Source organism: Pongo abelii, chromosome 6 (assembly GCF_028885655.2).
Source record: "Pongo abelii isolate AG06213 chromosome 6, NHGRI_mPonAbe1-v2.0_pri, whole genome shotgun sequence".
Classification (NCBI taxonomy): domain Eukaryota; kingdom Metazoa; phylum Chordata; class Mammalia; order Primates; family Hominidae; genus Pongo; species Pongo abelii.
The window spans coordinates 113,898,519-113,918,397 of record NC_071991.2 but is presented as its reverse complement, the minus strand read 5'-3'; the positions used below and the strand labels follow the sequence as shown (position 1 = coordinate 113,918,397).

The window sequence follows — 19,879 nt, the reverse complement described above, 5'->3', positions numbered from 1 at the left end:
GTGCCAACGGTATGGCTGCTGCTCAATTTTTGTGTCTTCTAGTCTAAGGACACAACTTGCTGGAGAAGAGCACCTTGCTAAAACAGGAACCAGATGCTCTAGCAGTTGAAAGATCATCAGAAAAATCCAGGTAATCAGCAACTTAGACCAAACCCTTGGAAAGACAGAGACTTCCTGAGATTCAGGGATGCATGCTGTTTCACTACTTCTTCAGCATTCACTTGACTAAAGCTCTCCTATATGGATGAGCTCTATGCAGCCAGGTGAAATCAATCTTAGGCTTCCTCTATCATTATGCAAATGTAGGTAATCAAGCATGACTGGCAATAACCAACTATCAGTTTACAAGATGTTGCATCACTTTATTTTAATTGCATGATTTATCAGAACAACTATTAACATACAAAGTACCATTCAGTTCAGCTGCAGGTATAGGCAGTGACAAGAATCTAAGTCTTAGAAGAATCACTTACTCCCACAATCTGTCCAGACACATTAATCTAAGGACAAGTTTATAAATAGCAAACGTGATTTTCACATTGCAGTGTTCTCAAGAATGTATATACAAGTGTGTAGTCCTGTTGATGGGATGTTTCCCCGAGTTCTTTCTATTGATGCGTTCATGCTCTTGACCCCGGTAGAGACAGTTCTTTCTTTCCACAGAGCAGATTTTCTTTTGTCATCCACCATTTACAATACTCTGTGAATTAGTATTACTTGTTACATTTATGCAACGGCAATATTTGCATTGTAATAGCTCTTCAGTACAATTCCTTGTGTCTTCTGGTAAGTCTCTGCACTATCAGAGAGCTTTTAGTTATAATCATTTTCCTGCAACAACAGCCAAACTCAACTATTGAGTTTCAGTGTGACACACCCTCTTTGTAGCTTGCTGGGTTAACCCTTGGCTTCAAGTCCTGGTGATGTAATGAGGGTGGGGTGTATTGGCAATCAGTACATTTCCTTATCGCAATTTACAGTCATTGAAAATCATGCTGTCATTAATCCCAGTCTGACATACCTTTTCTAAAATGTTCACAGTGCAGTGTTTTTGTGGCCTAACAAAATTTTTCTCATATCATTAAAAATAAACATTTTTATAAAAAATATAACACTTTAAATGTTTACATCAACAAAACCAGTTAGAGTAACCTACACCACATGCACTATACAGTAGTAAGCACAATATTCCACAGAATGAAACACCACAAAGTCCTGCTCAGGGTGGCTATTCCATCCAGGTTAAATAGCAGGGATTTTCAATTGCCTTTTTCATTTGTTTCTAAAGTATGTTTTGCTTAACACAAAACACATCCTAATGCAAAATAAAACTCCCCTAAAGTTTTGTTTCCAATTGCTTGTGAGGTGGGAACCTGCCACCTAGACAGAGGCTAATCTTTTCAATCCATCCACCCTTTCTTTGCTCTACCTATGAGCTGTGATTGGAACCAATGAACCTTTTAGTAAAATGTATTCTGCTTTACAAACATGCTGAGTTACCTTTAAAAATATTTCTCAACAAATTGCGTGTCTTATTTTGAGTTTTCATTTAAAAAAATACACACAAAACATCTACATGTTCACATTCATTAGATCAGAGTAGCATCATTCTCAAACAGTGGGTTTTTATATGACAACTAAATATTTCATGATGACTAAATTATTTCATACAAATCTTCTTAATGTCATCTATGTACATTACATCCTGTTCATTTATAAACACATTTTGTGTGATGCTATTTTGAAACTTTGACTGTATTGCCTATAAATATTCTTCCAACCAAAGGAATGTCTATACAAAAATTTATAAGGGCTGGGTGCAGTGGCTCATGCCTGTAATCCTAGCACTTTGGAAGGCTGAGGTGGGTGGGTTTCTTGAGTCCAGGAGCTTGAAACCAGCTTTGGCAACATGGCAAAACCCCGTCTCTACAAAAAATACAAAAATTAGCCGGGGATGGTGGTGTGCGCCTGTAGTCCCAGCTATTCGGGAGGCTTGAGCCTGGGAGGTGGAGGTTGCAGCGAGCTATGATCACGCCACTGCACTACAGCCCTGGCAACAGAGTGAGACCCTGTCTCAAAAAACAAACAAAAATTTAAAAGGGAATGTTTACCTAATGGGTGAATGACACCATCAGTAATGAAAAATGTTATTGACCATACAACACACAAAAGTGTTTTGAAACACTAGAATTCTAAATGAGTGGCCTGTTCTGGGGCTGCTGCTCCTGTCCTGAACATTACTAACTCTTCTGAGTTTTCTGTGATCAAGAAGCCCTCAAAATTCCCTGCTTCAGTTTCGCATATGAAATCAAGTGGCACCTGATTTTTAAAAAATTCAACCCAGAATTCAAGTTTTGGACTCCAATATGACAGGAGTGTTGTCACGGCTGCAGGCCATTGGTCCATGGCGTGTGGGACCAAGCCTCTGGTTCTGATGCTCTGTCAGATAAGAAATTCCTTAGAATCCAGTAATTTAAATAACAATACAAGTCCTATAATAGTGCAATTTTGGCAAGAGCAAAGAATATTGATGGCCTTTTAAAGGTCAGGCAGTGAAAAAACCATTGGACAAAGTGTGGACTGTTGCTTTGACATAGTACTAGCACTATGATGTCTCCCAGAAGGAGGCTGGTCGTGTGTCCACCTCATCATCAGCGTTATCTTCTGATGACAACAGAGAAGGATATGGAGCGACACATTTTACGTTCACATAAGTAGCGTTCACATGGACATAGTGCTCCCCAATGAAAGTAGAGAAGATCGCTGATATCCGGGACACCAGTTCAGAAAAGGATGGGCGCATTTCGGCTTTAGGGTGCCAGCATTTTAGCATTACTTCATATCTGTTCCAAAAAGAAAGACATGCTGTAAGAGACCCTTTGAAGGCAGGCATTTCTGTAAAAGTAAAGAATGTAAGAGGTACAGAAAGACTACTTACAAGGGGTCTGGGCAGTATTCGGGTTGTAGGAGCCTTCTCCCTTGCAACAAGTAAACAGTTATATCAAAGGTGTTCACGTCAGGATAAGGTGGGGCTCCTCTTGTCATCAGCTCCCAGAGGAGCACGCCAAAGGACCACTAGTAAAACAAGAAACAGGACAGTCCAGGTGAGAGATGTGACCATACAAATATGAAAGGAAATCAGTAGGTCTTGGTAACTAAAGTTGGCTTTACATACTCAATACGGTTTCTGTTTTGGGCAACAATTTTCCTAAAGGCAATTATTAAGCTATACATTTCATGACTTGTTTAAACAGGTAAGGTTTAGATTATAAGGAAATGTAAAGTTTTCTAAAAGAATATCTGAAGTCCACATGATGATGAAGATTCCATCTGTAGTTGGTAGAATACCTCTTCCAAAATTCTCTCCTGCTGTGTCAAAGCACTAACATGTTTCTATCCTTTTCTTTTCCAATAGCTTCACTACAATTTTACATTACTTGTAAAAGAAGAAGAAAGCCTCCCAAAATTTAAATTTGTGTGGTTTCAAACTGAACATAAATACTCTTTAAGAAATGTAACCACATTGAAAGGTTAATATTAAATGGGAAGATCTAAATCAGCATAAGTAAAAATACATATTAAAAATCAGAAATAATAAAACTGCAAGGCAACAAGTCTCTCTATTGAAAATTAATTTCAATAAAACTGTCACATGAAGATGTTAAAGTACTAGATTCTTATAAAATAGCCGTATCAGTACTATATAGGAAGATCACAGGGACACGGAGAGGTTAAGTGACTTGCTAAAATTCCCCAATACATCTGAGTCCACACTGGGATAAACGTTTAAGAGTTCCTGACCCTTAGGTCTTGTTTGGTCTACTGAACTTCAATAAACATGCAATTTCTTGATTTAAAACACTGTGCTCAGGTTGGATCAGGTCATACATATTATCTCCCCCGGACATGTGCCCATGCAAGAATGACACGAGGAGAGTCAGCATGGGCAGAGGCCGCCCCTGTGGACAGGACCCAGGGGGGCAGTTCTTGCCCAGCAACACTTCCAGGCCACTCTAAGAGTAGGAAGCATAAGGAGGAAGAAATGAAGGAAGCTTGGAGCAGAAGGAAAATCCACACCAGACAGCTGGAGTAGGAAGATATAAAACTGAGAGGCAAGTGTAGCTTGTAGTACCCAGCAAGAAGGAGAATAAAGCCTGCCTTTGAACACTGCAACTGAAAGAAAGAAATGAGGTAGATGCTGTAATTGCTGATACAAATTACCATTAATGACTTCTTTGCCCAAGTGCAAGAACCCTTGATGGCTGCTGACTGCCTTGATCCCAACAGAAAACTCAAACCCCTTGCCAGGAGGGAGCTACAAAACTTTGCTGTCTAATTCAGCTTTGCAAAATAGAAGTTTTCAAAGTCCGAAAATCTTAACAATCAGCAATCACTTCTGACAACATCATCGTGTTAACTTTGAAGTCCCAGAATATGCATTAATATTTAAAATCAATTTAACAAGTATCAACTGACCCTTGATCACATACGAGTAGGTTACTGTCCAAGTTACTAGATAGGTCCCAGGGCTGAATGAACAGGGTTAAGAGAATTGTGCAGATAACTGCCACACAGGGCAATAAGATAATAGCTGAAATATAGAGCAGTAATATCAAAGAGGTACAAAGGTTGCCAAAAGTCAAAGAGAAAATAGTAGGGTACTGAGAAAGGCTGCAGGAAGAGAGTGACAGTAAGGTGGGTCTTGAGGAACAGGGAGACTTTGTTTTACAGGTGTAGGTAACATGAGGGCAGAGAGAGAGTTTTGGGTGGAGGGGGTGGGGCCAGGAGTAACAGTACACATGTGTTCTTTCTTTCTTTCTCTTTCCTTCTTTCTTTCTTTTCTTTCTTTCTCTTTCTTTCTTTCTTTCTTTCTTTCTTTCTTTCTTTCTCTTTCTTTCTTTCTTTCTTTCTCTTTCTTTCTTTCTTTCTTTCTTTCTTTCTTTCTTTCTTTCTTTCTTTCTTTCTTTCTTTCTTTCTTTCTTTCTTTCTTTCTTTCTTTCTTTCTTTCTTTCTGTCTCTCTCTCTCTCTCTCTTTCTTTCCCTTCCTTCCTTCCTTCCTTTCTTTCCTTCTTTCTTTCTTTCTTTTTTTTTTGTTGAGATGGAGTTTCGCTCTTTCGCCCAGGCTGGAGTGAAGCAGCGCAATCTTGGTGCACTGCAACCTCTTCCTCCCGGGTTCAAGCGATTTTCCCGCCTCAGCCTCCTGAGTAGCTGGGATTATAGACGCCTGCCACCATGCCCGGCTAATTTTTGTATTTTTAGTAGAGACGGGGTTTTGCCATGTTGGCCAGGCTGGTCTCTAACTCCTGACCTCAGGTGATCCACCCTACTCGGCCTCCCAAAGTGCTAGGATTACAGGCATGAGCCACCGCGCCTGGCTGCATATGTGTTATTATTAAACCATAAGTATAATAGTTCATGTTGCTTGACATGTTGGAGTAGGGGAAGAGATTAGGGACCCATAAGATTGAAATGGGTCTGTGCTGTGGAGGTTTTTAAATGTTGAAAGTGGGTTAGACAGGGCGGGACAAGGTAGTTCACATTTGTAATCCCAGCACTTTGGGAGGCGGATGTGGGCAGATGGCTTGAGGTTCAAGAGTTCGGGACCAGCCTGGCCAACATAGTGAAACCCTGTCTCTACTAAAAATACAAAAATTAGCCAGGCATGGTGGTGTGCACCTGTAATCCCAGCTACTTGGGAGGCTGAAGCAGGACAATCGCTTGAACCTGGGAGGCGGAAGTTGCAGTGAGCTGAGATCGTGCCCCTGCACTCCAGCTTGGGCGACAGAGTGAGACTCCATCTCAAAAAAAAAAAGAAAGTGCGTTAGACTGAAATCAATGGGACATGGCTGAGTTGTGCTCAGGAAGATGGCATCTGTAAGCGCCATGCTTAGAACAGAAAGGAGAAGCTGATTCACAATATGGAGGCCAGTTAGGAGGTTTCTGAATAAGAATAGGTGAGGGACACTACTGCATACCTACAACACGGAAGCCTATGAGGCTTTACTCTGAATTAGGGTGGTGAAAGAGTGTATTTGTCATATAATGATTCATGCATAGGCATTATATCCTTTACAAAACATCTTATTTAATCCTTATAATGGATTGTACTTGGTTACAACCCTGTAATGTAATTGGTTTTATTTTAGGATGAGGAAGCCAGAGTTCTGTGATCAGGTCTTCCTATCTGACAGTCTAGGCTACATATAGATTTGTCTGGAGACAAAGTCACATAAAAGGGGGATGGAGTTGGGTAATTTTCCAAGGAATTAAAGGACGTGGGCAATAACTGGGTATCAGAAGATAGCTGGAGGACTCACGGGACAGGGAGGTAAGAGGAAGAAGGTTTCCAGGAAGAGCATTGTATTGTCTGCACTCCACACTCCCCTGAAAGCATTGTGGGGCTAACAGCAGGGTGAGGGGAGGGACAGTGAAAGAGGAGGTGATGCTGATTAGGATGATGACCAAGAAGAGAGAAGCTGGTGTGTGTGTGTGTGTGTGTGTGTGTGTGTGTCGGTTGTTGGGGGCGGGGGTAAGGGGAGGGAGGTGTACAATTCATGAGCATTAGGAAACAAGTCAGTTTTAGTTTCAAGCCATGACAGCACTATCATCCATGCTTACTGTATGGCATTGGTCAAGCCATTTTGAATATTTGAGCACCAGCAATAAGCTCATCTGGAGAATATCTGGCCTAACTTTACTGAAGGTGATGATCAAAGAAATGATTAAATGTGAAAGATGGTTGTAAGCTATGAAAAATGATAGAGAGGGTTGCTGCTGAGGTAGGTAAGCAAGGAATGATGATAGGCAAATCTGCGCATTCAAGAGTAGATGCATGGAGATACAATATCAACACCAGGATTGATAAAAGAATTAAAAAAGAATAAATTGATAAAGTTTTATCAATTAGTAAACTGATAAAATTTTCAACAAAATAAAAAACTTTTGCTTTTTGAAGGATACCATTAAATAAATGAAAAGGTAATCCACAGACTAGAAAAATGCATCTGTGGGCCAGGCATCACTGGTGGCTCATGCCTGTAATCCCAGCACTTTGGGAGGCCAAGGCAGGCAGATCACTTGAAGTCAGGAGCCTGGCCAACATGGTGAAACCCTGTCTCTACTAAGAATACAAAAATTAGCTGGGTATGGTTGCTCATGCCTGCAATCCCAGCTACTGGCGAGGCTGAGGTACAAGAATCACTTGAACCCAAGAAGCAGAGGTAGCAGTGAGCCAAGATTGCACCACTGCACTCCAGACTGGGTGACAGAGTGAGACTTTGTCCCAAAAGAAAAAAAAAATGCATTTGCAAAAGTGTATCGCATAAGATATGCTTGTATCCAGAATATACAGAGAACTTGAACAATTCAATAATAAGAAACAAAAAGAAGCCAATAAAATAAACCTTAACTAAATTAATATTAAGTATTAATAAATACTTCAAAAAATAGGCAAAAGATTTGAGTAGACACTTTACTAAGGGTGATATAAGGATGGCAAATAAGCTCATGAAAAGAGGCTCGACATCACTAGCCATTAGGGAAATAAAGATTAAAAAGAAAATGAGACACCACTACAACCATTTAGAATGACTAACAATCAGAAAACTGACAATGTCAAGTGTGGGAGAGGATGCTGAACAACTGGAACTCTTATGGATCGCTGGTGGGGACATAAAATGATACAGCCACTTTGAAAAATAGTTGGCAGTTTCTCATAAAGTTGAATGTACACTTATCTTACAACCCAGTTAGTTACTCTTACACCTAGATATTCACCCAAGAGAAATAAAAATTACATTCACAGAAAAACCTTCAAGCAAATGTCATAGCCATTACAATTATGTATAAGTAATTGCCTGAAACTGGAAAGAACTCAAATGTTCTTTATTATTATTATTTTTGAGATGGGTCTCACTCTGTCATCCAGGCTGGAGTGCAGTGGCATGATCTCAGCTCACTGCAACCTCCGCATCCTGGGTTCAAGCGACTGTCCCACCGCAGCCTCCTAAGTAGTTGGGATTACAGGCATGTGCCACCACTCTCGGCTAATTTTTTGTATTTTTAGTGGAGATGGGGTTTTACCATGTTGGCTAGGCTGGTCTCGAACTCCTAACATCAAGTGGTGATCTGCCCTCCTCGGCCTCCCAAAGTGCTGGGATTACAGGCGTGAGTCACCTCTCCTGGCCCCAAATGTTCTTTAACTGGTGAATGGATAAATAAAATGTGGTACATCTGTACGATGGAATACTACCCAAAAATAAAAAGAGATGAACTACTCTGCTGTGGAAAACAGTAGAGAGGTCCCAAAAAAATTGAAAATAAAATTACCATATGATCCAGCAATCCTATCTCTGTGTGTATATACAAACGAATTGAAAAAAAGGATCTCAAAGAGAATTTTTACATCCATGGCCACTGCAGCACTATTCACAATAGCCAAGAGGTATAAGAAACCTAAATGTCCATTGACAGATGAATGGATAAAGAAAATGTGGCATATATGTACAATGGAATATTATTCTGCCTTTAAAAAGAAGGAAATCTTGTCATATACTACAACATGGATGAAGCTTGAGAATATTTTGCTAAATGAAATAAGTCGGTTCTAAAAAGACAAATACTGCATGATTCCACTTATATGAGGTATCTGAAGTAGTCAAACTCTTAGACAAAGTAGAATAGTGGTTGCCAGGGCCTGGGGGAGAGAGAGGAGAATTGTTGTTTAATGGATACAGAGTTTCAGTTTTGCTAAGATGAAAAAGTTCTAGAGATCTATTGCACAACAATGTTCATATAGTTAACAATACTGTACTGTGCATTTAAAAATGGTTCTATGTAGCCATAAAAAGGAACAAGATCATGTCTTTTGCAGGGACATGGATGAAGCTGGAAGCTGTTATCCTTAGCAAACTAACACAGGAACAGAAAACCAAACACCGCAAGTTCTCACTAAGTGGGAGCTGAACAGTGAGAACACATGAACACAGGGAGGGGAACAACACACACTGGGGCCTATCGAGGGAGGGGAGGAGCATCAGAAAAAATAGCTAATGCATGCCGAGCTTAATACCCAGGTGATAGGTTGATAGGTGCAGCAAACCACCATGGCACACGTTTACCTATGTAACAAATCTGCACATCTAGCACATGTACCCTGGAACTTAAAATAAAATAAAATAAAAATGGTTCAGATGGTAAATTTTATGTATTTTTTTGCCACAATAAGAAAGGAATGAATTACTGATACATTACTACTACTGATACAACAACATGGATGGCTCTCAAATGTAATATGCAAAGTAAAAGGAGACAGACTCATAAGACTACTGACTGCATGGTTCCATTTATATGACATTTTAGAAAAAGTAAAACTCTAGAGACAGAAAATAAATCTGATTTTCTGATTTCCAGATCCTGGGGATAGGGTAGAGGTTGACTACAAAGGAGCATAAGGAAATTTTCTGAGATGATAGAACTGTTCTATGTCCTGATTGTTGGGGCGGTGGTTACACAACTGCATGCATTTGTCAAAACCTGAAGAACTGAACACTGAAAAGAATGAGGAGTGGGTAAATTACACAATGGTGATGCCATTAATCAAAGCCAGGAGGTGAGAAATTGAGGGTTTGGCAGGAAAGAATTTGATTTTGAACATGGTAAATTTGTGACACTGATGATGACATCCAGGTAGAGAGAATCAAAGGTGGTTATTGATGGAAATGGTTCCAACTGTTGGTGGAGGATGACCCCTAAAGACAAAAATCCTGGAAGACAGCTATATCTGAGAGAAGGAAGACAGAAGGAAGAGAAGCCATTGAGGATAAAGAAAACAACCTAGAAGCAGGAGGAAAACTGGAAGTTTCAGTGTCCCAGAAACCAAAGGAAGAGGAAATTTCAAGAAAAATGAGGGTTATGATAATGTTAAATGCTTCAGAAAGATGAGGCAGATAAGGGCTGAGAACAAGGAAGTCAATACACTGTTTAATGGAAGAACTTGTATTAAGTGTGAAACAATGTATAATACAATTACAACACCCATTGCAAAAGGGTTCAGAGGAGGGTGCGAGTGATTTCCAGTGTAGTGACACTCCGATTTTGTTTGAATGGACTTAAAGAGTATTCAGACTTTAGCCAAACTCCATTTGGACATTTTCTAGAAAGAAAACCCAATCTACAAGCAGGCAAGTTTTTGGTCGTAGGTTTCGACATACACATAGCTCATTACATGCTTTTGGAAATGTTCCATGTCAACATTCAAGATTGTGCTGTCCTGGAAGTAAAACACTGTGCAAATGTATCCATGCAGTCAGTAACCATTTCCCAAAGCAGCATTATGTACAGATTATTCAGGTTTAGCCTTTATGTAGCACAAAATAGTGTCTTTCGATGAGAGCGAGAAAGAAATAGCACCATCCTATCTGCAGAAACCTATGTACATTTCCAGTCAAGTATCTGAGTGACTGTGGCTATGGCGGAAGCCTTGGCCTCTGTGCTGTCTTTGTGTGTTTGTCGGGGAGGTGGTGGTGGTGGTGTGTGTATGTGGCTGTCAAGAAGCTTAGAATCCCAACACTTGCCCTTAATATCCAAAATTTCATCAGGCTCTTTTTTATAAATCAGCTTTGTTGAGGTATAATTTATAGATCATAAAACTCACCAATTTTAAGTGATTGGCGATGTTTAGTAAATTAAAGTGATTAAATGATGTTTAGTAAATTTATATAGACGTGCAGCTATCATATCATCACAGTCCAGTTTTAGATCATCTCAACAGTCCAGAAAATTCCCTCGTGCCCATTTGTGGTTTATCCTCATTCCTTCTCTCAGCCCCAGGCAACCACTGATTTGTTTTCTGACTCTATAGTTCTGCCTCTTTCTAGAAATTTCATATAAATGGAACCATTCAACATGTAATTTTTTCATCTGCCTTTTTTTCACTTAACATAATGTTTCTGAGGTTTATCATGCTGTAGTAGGCATCAGTAATTCCTTTATGTTGATGAATGGTTTAGTCCACTGTGTGGACACACTACATTTTGTTTATCCATTCACCCGTTTGATGGACATTAAGATTGCTTCAAACTACTGTGATCATTCATGTACAAATCTTCACGTGGGCATATGTTGCATTTCATGTGCTCATTAGCTAGCTATTCATACGTCTCTTTGGTAAAATGTCTATTCAAATCTTCTGCTTATTTAAAAAAAATAGAGTAATATTGCCTTTGCTATGGTTTGAATGTGTCCCCCAAAGTTCATGTGTTGGACACTTAATCCCCTCCCAATGCAACAGTTTTCAGAGGAGGGACCTTTAAGAGGTAATTAGGTCATGAGGCTCTACTCTCATGGGTGAATTAATGTCATTATCTTGGGAGTCAGTTCATTACTGTGGAAGGGGGTTTGTTATAACAGAGAGTCTGGTTACCTCTTGCTCTCTCTTGCACTCTCTCACACTCATGTGATGCCTTCCACCGTGTTATGACACAGCAAGAAGACCTTCAGCAGATGTGGCCCCTTGATCTTGGAATTCCTGGCCTCCAGAACTGTGGGCCAAATACATTTCTGTTCATTATAAATCCCCCAATTTGTGGTATTGTGTTATAGCAGCACAAAACAGACTGAGACAGTCTTATTATTGAGTTGTAAGAGTTGGCTCTGGCTTCTTAATGGCAGACTAACACTCAAGTCTGAATGAAGAGTATGTTCTTGGAGGATGGGTTAATTCTCCATATCTTTTGCCTTCACCTGCCACTGTCACTAACATGTCCCCAGTCTCCCTCTCTAGCACCCGCTTCTTTCACCTCTTGCAGAATCTTTCAGGATCAAAATCCCAGGCATTAAGCTCTACACTGCACTATCACTTTCTCTTACCAATCTCATGCATGCTGAAGTCGTGGTCCTCCTCCATGACCTATGATCTACTTACTCATTGAAAACAAACTCCCAGTCACCCCATCTTATTCTCTAATAGTTCCCCGACCTCCTCACAGGAACTGCAACTCAGCTTTCACTTGAAGTCACAATTTCTTTGCAACTCTTGCCAATAGGGGCCACACCTCTCCCTCTTGCTGATTCACAGAGAGGTGGATAAGATGACTTCTTGCTTCCCATGCCACACTCAGATCTCTGATCCATCATCTCTCAGAAGCTACCAACCCTTTCTCTTTAAGTGCATGTCCCCCGTGAACATTATTTTCTGACTACTTTGCACATTTTCCTTTTTTAGTTGTTATCCTCAAGGACTGAAACATCAAATGTTTCTCTATCTCCAGACATCACAGTCCTCTGACTTACAACATGTGAATAGAATAAGTGTACTCTCCATTCTGTTCAACACCTGTGTTCCTAAGCACACTCTAGACTTCCAAATCACTCAAGTTACTCAGCTTCCAAGACCCTTCTGGTGTACTGAGTAGCAGTGGACTCTGTTGAGCATCCAATTTCTCCTTGAAACTTTCTCTTCCTCTGACTTTCACGGTGGTCTTTGCTTCTGGGTCTCTTACCTCACTGCTTTTCTCTTTCATTTTATATGTTTAGGATCTATTGAATAATTGCTTTTGGACTCTCAAAAGCGTATTCCCAGCCTTGACCCCTGCTATGGACTGAATTGTGTTCCCTGGAAATTCATATGTTGAAGCTCTAAGCCCCACTGTGACAGTGTTTAACGATGGGGCCGTTTAGAGGTAATTCAGTTTGGACAAGGTCATGAGGGTGGGCCTTCATGCTGGGATTAGTGCCCTTCTAAGAAGAGATACTGGAGAACTGACTCTCATTCTTTTAGCCATGTGAGGACACAGCAAGAAGGTGGCCATCTATAGGCCAGGAAGAGAGCCCTCAACAGAGCCCAACCATGCTGGCATCCTGATCTTGGACTTCTAGCCTTCAGAATGGTTAGAAATAAATTTTTATTGTTTAAGCCAACCAGTCTGTGGTCTATTGTATGACAGCCCAGGCTGAATAATACATTTTTTACAAGTTGCAGATTCACATTTTCAATTGCCTGATGGACTTCTCTGCCTGAACATTCTACTCCCAAGGCAAACTCAGCGTGTTTAAGGCTCAACTTGCTATTTTTCTTCTGAGTCCAGCTTTTGCTTCTGTGCTTCACATATGTGTTATTGCACCAGCATATACCTTTGCTCATCTTTGACTTTTTATCAATTCCTTGGTAAATACTTTTGATTCTACCTCTGAGATGCTCCTCCTTTCATCTCTTCCTTTCCATTCTCATTGTGTCTGTATTATTTCAAGTTCCACCTCTCACTTCATCTTCCTGCTTCTACTCCTTTGAAGTTGTCTTAGAGAATGATTGATATGGTTTGGATTTGTGTCCCCATTCAAATCTCATGGTGAATTATAATCCCCAGTGTGGGAGCTGAGGCCTGGTGGGAGGCGACTGCATCATGGAGGTAGATTTCTCCCTTTGGTGCTGTTCTCGTGATAGAATTCTAAGGAGATCTGGTTGTTTAAAAGTGTGTGGCACCTCTCCCCTTGGTGAAAACTTGTCCCCACCTTGGTCCTGTTCCTGCCATATAAGATGCTCCCCTTCCCCCCACTTGGTCCTGCTCCTGCCATGTAAGATGCCTGCTCCTGCTTTGCCTTCTGCCATGGGTAAAAAGCTCCCTGAGACCTCCCCTCAGTGCTGGGGCATTGCCAGGTGGGGCTGTGAGAAGAGGGCCACCATCTTCCAGACCCCAGAATGGTAGATCCACCGACAGCTTGCACCGTGTGCCTGGAAAAGCTGCAGGCACTCAATGCCAGCCGATGAAAGCAGCCATGGGGCTGAGCCCTGCAGAGCCACAGGAGCAGAGCTGCCCAAGGCCTTGGGAGCCCTTCCCTTGCATCAGCGTGCCCTGGATATGAGACATGGAGTCAAAAAAATTATTTTGGAGCTTTAAGATTTAATAACTGCCTTGCTGGGTTTCAGACTTGCATAGGGCCTCGGACCTGCATAGGGCCTGGAGCCCCCTTGTTTTGGCCAATTTCTCACGTTTGGAATGGGAGCATTCACCCAATGCCTGTACCCCCATTGTATCCTGTAAGCAACTAACTTGTTTTTGATTTTACAGGCTCATAGGCAGAAGGGACTTGCTTTGTCTCAGATGAGACTTTGGACTTGGACTTTTTAGCTGATGCTGGCATGAGTTAACACTTTGGGGGACTTTTGGGAAGGCATGATTGTGTTTTGAAATGTGAGAAGGATGTGAGATTTGGGAGGAACCAGGGCGGAATGAAATGGTTTGACTCTGTGTTCCCACCCAACTCGCATGTTAAATTGTAATCCCCAGTGCTGAGGGAGGGGCGTGGTTGGAGGTGATTGGATCATGGGGGCAGATTTCTTCCTTTGGTGCTGTTCTTGTGATAGAGTTCTCAGGAGATCTGGTTGTTTAAAAGTGCGTGGCACTTCCCACAGCCCCGCTGGTCCTGCTCCTGCCATGTAAAATGCCTGCTCCTATTTTGCCTTCTGCTATGGGTAAAAGCTCCCTGAGGCCTCTCCAGCCATGCTTCCTGTAGAGTCTGCAGAACTGTGAGCCAATTAAATATCTTTTTATAAGTTACCCAGGCTCAGTATTTCTTTATAGCAGTGCAAGAACGGACTAATACAATGATGAAAGATTGCAGTCTAATCTGATTATGTTTTTGTTTCCACATTACCAGAGAATAAATTCCATACTCTCTAGTTCAGTTTTCAAGGAACTCTATGACCTAGTATAAGTATATTTTTCTCCATTTATTCTCATAACTTCCCTCTGTGTGCTCTGTTCTTGCCAAATAATCAACTAAGTACTGTTTCCTTATAACTTTACAGGTGTTTATACTTTCCTGCTCTTCTGCCACACCTGGATCGGTATTTCCATTGCCCAGCTGCCCAACTCCAAACCTGCTATCCTTTAACCCAATTCAAATGCCACTTCTCCTTAGGGTGGAAGGGGACTGTGGTGAATCTGGCTGCCCAGGTGAGTATTTCTCCCAGCCTCAGCACTCAGGTGCATGCCTTTTGAGGGCTTGTTCTGTGCAAGAAGGATGGCCTTTGCAGATAAGGGAAGGCACTTTACTAGCTAGGCCCAGGGATCATGCCCTCACTGCTAGACTGCCTCAGTTACAGCTTCCAGATTTCTTGATGTGGAATTCTTGCTCGCCTGGGGCTGTGAGAATCAGGGCTCATTCCAGGCCACCTGGGTCACAGTCATTGTTGACCATCTCATCTCTTCCCTTCTGAGCCAAAGTTCTTGGCTGACAGGGTTCATGCCTGGTTCAGCTCTGGGCTTCCTAAGGAGCTGGTATGTTGCCCTACTCAACAAATATTTTTGAATAAATGAGTGAATTTATGAAAATATACAATGTGTACATATCAGACAAGTCCATTTTTACATATGAAGAAAACTGGAATTGGTGGTGTTGAATTTTTTTTTTTAAATTAAGTAATGATAAAACTTCAAAAAAAGTTGGATATGAAAGTAAAAGAGGAGAAACTCAGAGATAACCAATACATTACCACATCTGACTTGGTGGTAAACTTTTGAGTTTGCAGACTTTCCAAAGCCATCCACTTCACTGGCAGCTTTGCACCTGTTTTGTTGTGTACACTATAGTATTCTTTATCATACATGTCTCTGGCAAGACCAAAATCAGCAACCTTGACTGTGAATTTTTCATCCAGCCTACAGAAAGGACAAAAATTATTACCCATGACTGAAACAGAATAATTTACAATGATGCTGAATATCTACAGATTAAATAAGTGGCTTCAGTGTTTGAAATCCATAACTTCTGAAGGAAATATTTCATCTGGCCTCTATTGACTAACACTAAATTATAACAGAATTCTTGAATAAAAATGCTTGACATTGACATTGCCAATTCAACAGGCTGAGGAAAGAGATCATGAATTGTATGGCATAAGAAAGTCCTTTTTGCTTTAATGTAGATCTGCAGTAGTAAGGCTGTCTCCCCTGTGGGTTTACTTTGGTTGCGAAATGAAGTATGCTAATTGACTACCCAAGCAATCACCAATCTTCACTTGTCAACTGATTAGCGATACTCAGTTTTATGGGAGAGCATGACAGGGGACTGATACTTTACTTTTTCATTCTTAAATGAGTTAGGTTAGCACACAAAACTCATATATCCCACCACTGAGGTAATAGAGAACTAGGATACACAGTAAAGCATCTAAGAAAAACAGCGAAGTTCAACAAAAATCAATTTCCGCTCTCTGGGGCTATGCATCCTCTGTTTAAGCTGGCTTTTATGTTGTTACATTGACCACAACCAAGGTAGGAAATTAATAGCACAGCTCTTTCATTCACACATACCATAAGTCATGAATCAGTGCTATGCAAGGGAAAACATGAACTCAATTACAAACTGTTGACTGTTGTATTATATAGCCAGGCAGCCAGACACAAATAAAGTTCTTTGTATATTCACTGCCAAATACCATTTTTGGTAGGGCTTCTGCAGGCTGGCTTCAAATCCACTCTTGGGAAGTTGCAATATGTTGGAATTTGTGTTCCCAGCCCTCTCCTTTTCACTGTCAAGTGCTGAAGATCAAATTCTCCCTCCCCAACACTAATGCAGTGTGAAACCACAACATTGAGAGCTACTGGAGGGAAGGACTGAGAAAAGCAAAAGTACACAACAGCTGTTTAAGACCCCCTATGGAGAATCCTTTTAAATTCTCTGTTGGATAAAGTCTGAAAGTCCCACCCACATCCCCAGGGCTTACACATCGATTTAAGATTGTAACAGAAATAAAGGACTTTTGCATAAGAAGAGAAAACAGCCTAACAAGCATTGAACAGTGGGAAACAGATTCCTCCTTGTCACTTAATTTGGACTGTGGCACAGAGATTCTAATACTTACATACAGTTTCTTGCAGCCAAGTCTCTGTGGACAAACTTTTTGCTTGCAAGATATTTCATGCCTTTGGCTACTTGAAGACCAAAGCCAATAAGATCTTTTACAGTTGGATTCTGCAATCAAAGAGAGTTAGAAAAGCATAAACTAAGCATCTACTGTTCTAATTTTGACCTTAGAATTCTGAAATGTTTATTTATAAAAAATTATCTTGTCTCAAAAATTAGTTTGGTCTTAATGGCTCAAGCCTGTAATCCCAGAACTTTGAGAGGCCAAGGCGAGAGGATGGCTTAAGTCCAAGAGTTTGAGATCAGCCTGGGCAACACAGTGAGATCCTGTCTTTACTCCCATCCACCGCCCACAAAAAAATTAGCCTGGTGTAGTGGTGTGCACCTGTAGTCCCAGCTGCTTAGGAGTCTGAGGAAGGAGGATTGCTTGAGCCCAGGAGTTGGATACTGCAGTGCACTATGACTTTGCCACTGCACTCCAGCCTGGGTGACAGAGACCTTGTCTCCAAAAACAAAAAACAAAACAACAACAACAAAAAGTGTGCCCCATTGACAGATCAACCATTTGTTAAGTATTTATTGTATGCAAAACACCAGGCTAATTGTTTTCATAAATTACAGCTACTTCTACACTTCTGTCAGGCAGGCGTTACAGGCCCCATTTTCCAGATGGGAAAATGGAGGTGTTTTAAAATGTAGTTTTATTATTTTCCGGGTATGATGAGGCCAACAGAACAGGAGACAGCTGCCATTGAAAAGATAGTTTGCTACTCACAGTTTGCAAGAGGAGGGGGCACACCCTGTCATGCAGGGTCACATGGGGGAAGTCCTGGGGTCTGGAGGCAGAGAGAGTGAGGGGAAAAACATGAGCAAGAGCCTTCATTGCAGTTTCCCTGGGAAGAAACTGGTAAGGCAGGGTAAGCAGGTTTGGAGCTGGCCAATCTGGAGTATTTCAGCAGGCTCCGAGGATAGTTCTAGTTGTCTGGAACTGGGCCCTGGGGTGATTAGGGCAGGTGGATAGTGGCCCAAAGTGTAACAGCCTGATAAAGGAGGAGGTTAGATAAGGGCTCTGGATTGGTTGGTTTGCACATGATAGGTATGCTTTGAAGGCAAGCTGTTTACTATTTGTAGGAATTAGCTAGCCTTGGGAGGGACGGTTCCTCCAGGGTCAGTAAGGCCCAAGATGTTAGAACATCAGAAGCACAGTGAATAGAGGAGGCTCAGAAAGAAATCACCCCAAACCACTCAGCTGTCAAGTCTGGTGATGTCACTGGCTGGCAATCAGGAACGGGGTATTCCCCTTCAACAGTCACTGAGGAGTTTGTCAGTGCAAGATGTAGTCAGTGGGGACCCTGCAAAAGGGCTATAGCCCCCCTCAATGCACACAGCATAGAGAAAGGCCAGTTCCTGCTTTTAGGTTTCTCTTTAAGACACATCTGGGTTTGTGGTTGCTCTCAGTATCAGCTCCTTGGATTAAAAAAGGCCATGGCACTATTCTGTTCTGGATAACAGGAAATCTCTACCATGCTTTAATCCTGGGGTAACAGTACCCTAGAGAAGGTAGCACCTCCAGCCACATTAATCCATCAGGGTAATAACAAAAGTTGAAGTGGGAAAGTGGGGTCTGTCAGGGCAGCTGTGTGCTTTGTAAGGTCAGTTCGCCTTATCTGCAAAAGTTCACTGCCAGAGAATGTTCTATTCTTTTGGCTGAGTAATATCTCATTACTCTCCTAGAGCTTATTTTCTCTGATAATTTGACCCCATATTTATAAAGTTGCTTTTGATCAACTTCATTACCTCCCACAGAGACCTGGAGAGCAGGAACTGAGACGGAGTCTGAGGCCTTCTGTGAATTCAGTTCTTGAGATTCTTATTCCCACCCTCCCTGGTCCTGGCCTGGTGACTTTTAGTTCCTGGCATAAATGTCAAGAAAAAAATCTACCACTTGCAAGAGCCTAAGAACCTTTTTTTTCTAACCCTTAGCTGATTCATTCAACAATTATTTACTGAGAGTCTATGTGCTAAACACTGTTTTAGGTGTTGGAGCCACAGCAGTGAACAAAATACACAAAAATCCTACCCTCATGAGCTTCCATTCTAATGGGATGAGGGTGTGTGTACATATATATGCATACATATACATCTATATAGCTATTGTTTATTTGTTTATTATCTACTACAGTGCTATTCAATAGAAATATAAAGCAAGACACACATGTAATATAAAATTTTCTAGTAGCCATACTCAAAAGTAAAAAGAAACAGGTGAAATTAATTTTCACAATATATTTTTCAACCCCCCAAATCCAAAATATTTCAGCATGTAATCAATATAAACAACTACTAGTGAGATATTTCACCTTGTTTTTTTTTATACTAAGTATTCAGAATCTAGGATGTATTCTACACCATACAGCACATTTCAGTTCGAACTAGCCTCCTTTTACATGTGGCTAATGGCCATAGTATTGGGCAGCTTCAGGCCTCGTGTATCAGATGACGGTAAGTGTGATGGGGGAAAATAGAGCAGGGAAGAGGAGTCTGAAGCCATGAGGATGGGTGGTCAGTTGCAATTTTAAACAGATTAGGGAAGGCTTATGTTGAAGATGACATTACGGCCAAGAGCTGAAGAAGATGAGGAAGTGAGATATGTGGCTATTTGCGGGGAGAGTGTTCCAGGCTGAGGGAGCACAAGTGCAAAGGTGCGTGAGTGGATGGCACTCCTCTCCTGAGGTGTGAGAGTGGATGGCAAGGACGAGGAACAACAAGGGGCGCATCTGGAGTTAATTTTTCAATGCCTTCTAGAGTTAACATTCCATATGGGCTGAGGCTTGCTCTGCTTCTACTTCTCCTGTGCTGTGCACAGTTTCTTGGCACATAGTAGACATGCAAAGATGACTAAATGTCCCTATCAGGGGAAAGGTAGAGCAAGGTTGCTTGCAGAGCAAGTAAGAATCATTGCTCCAGGAAACCCTTCCAGGTGTCACTATTTCCCACCAGGATAGAAGACTTT

At 41.3% G+C, this 19,879-nt stretch overlaps 1 protein-coding gene across 2 annotated transcripts in view; it reads right to left on the bottom strand.

Moving 5' to 3' along the window:
• Window positions 1-341: 341 nt before the first annotated feature.
• Window positions 342-19,879, bottom strand: part of MET (MET proto-oncogene, receptor tyrosine kinase) — a 123,121-nt gene continuing 103,583 nt past the window's right edge. Inside the window, exons 19-22 of one of the 2 annotated variants that reach the window (XM_009243165.4) lie at window positions 16,865-16,974; window positions 15,494-15,659; window positions 2,939-3,075; window positions 342-2,843 (exon numbers count right to left, since the gene is read on the bottom strand). In XM_009243165.4, the coding sequence (XP_009241440.2) occupies window positions 2,606-2,843; window positions 2,939-3,075; window positions 15,494-15,659; window positions 16,865-16,974 (651 nt within the window). In that variant the 3' untranslated portion in view covers window positions 342-2,605. 2 annotated transcript variants of the gene reach the window in all.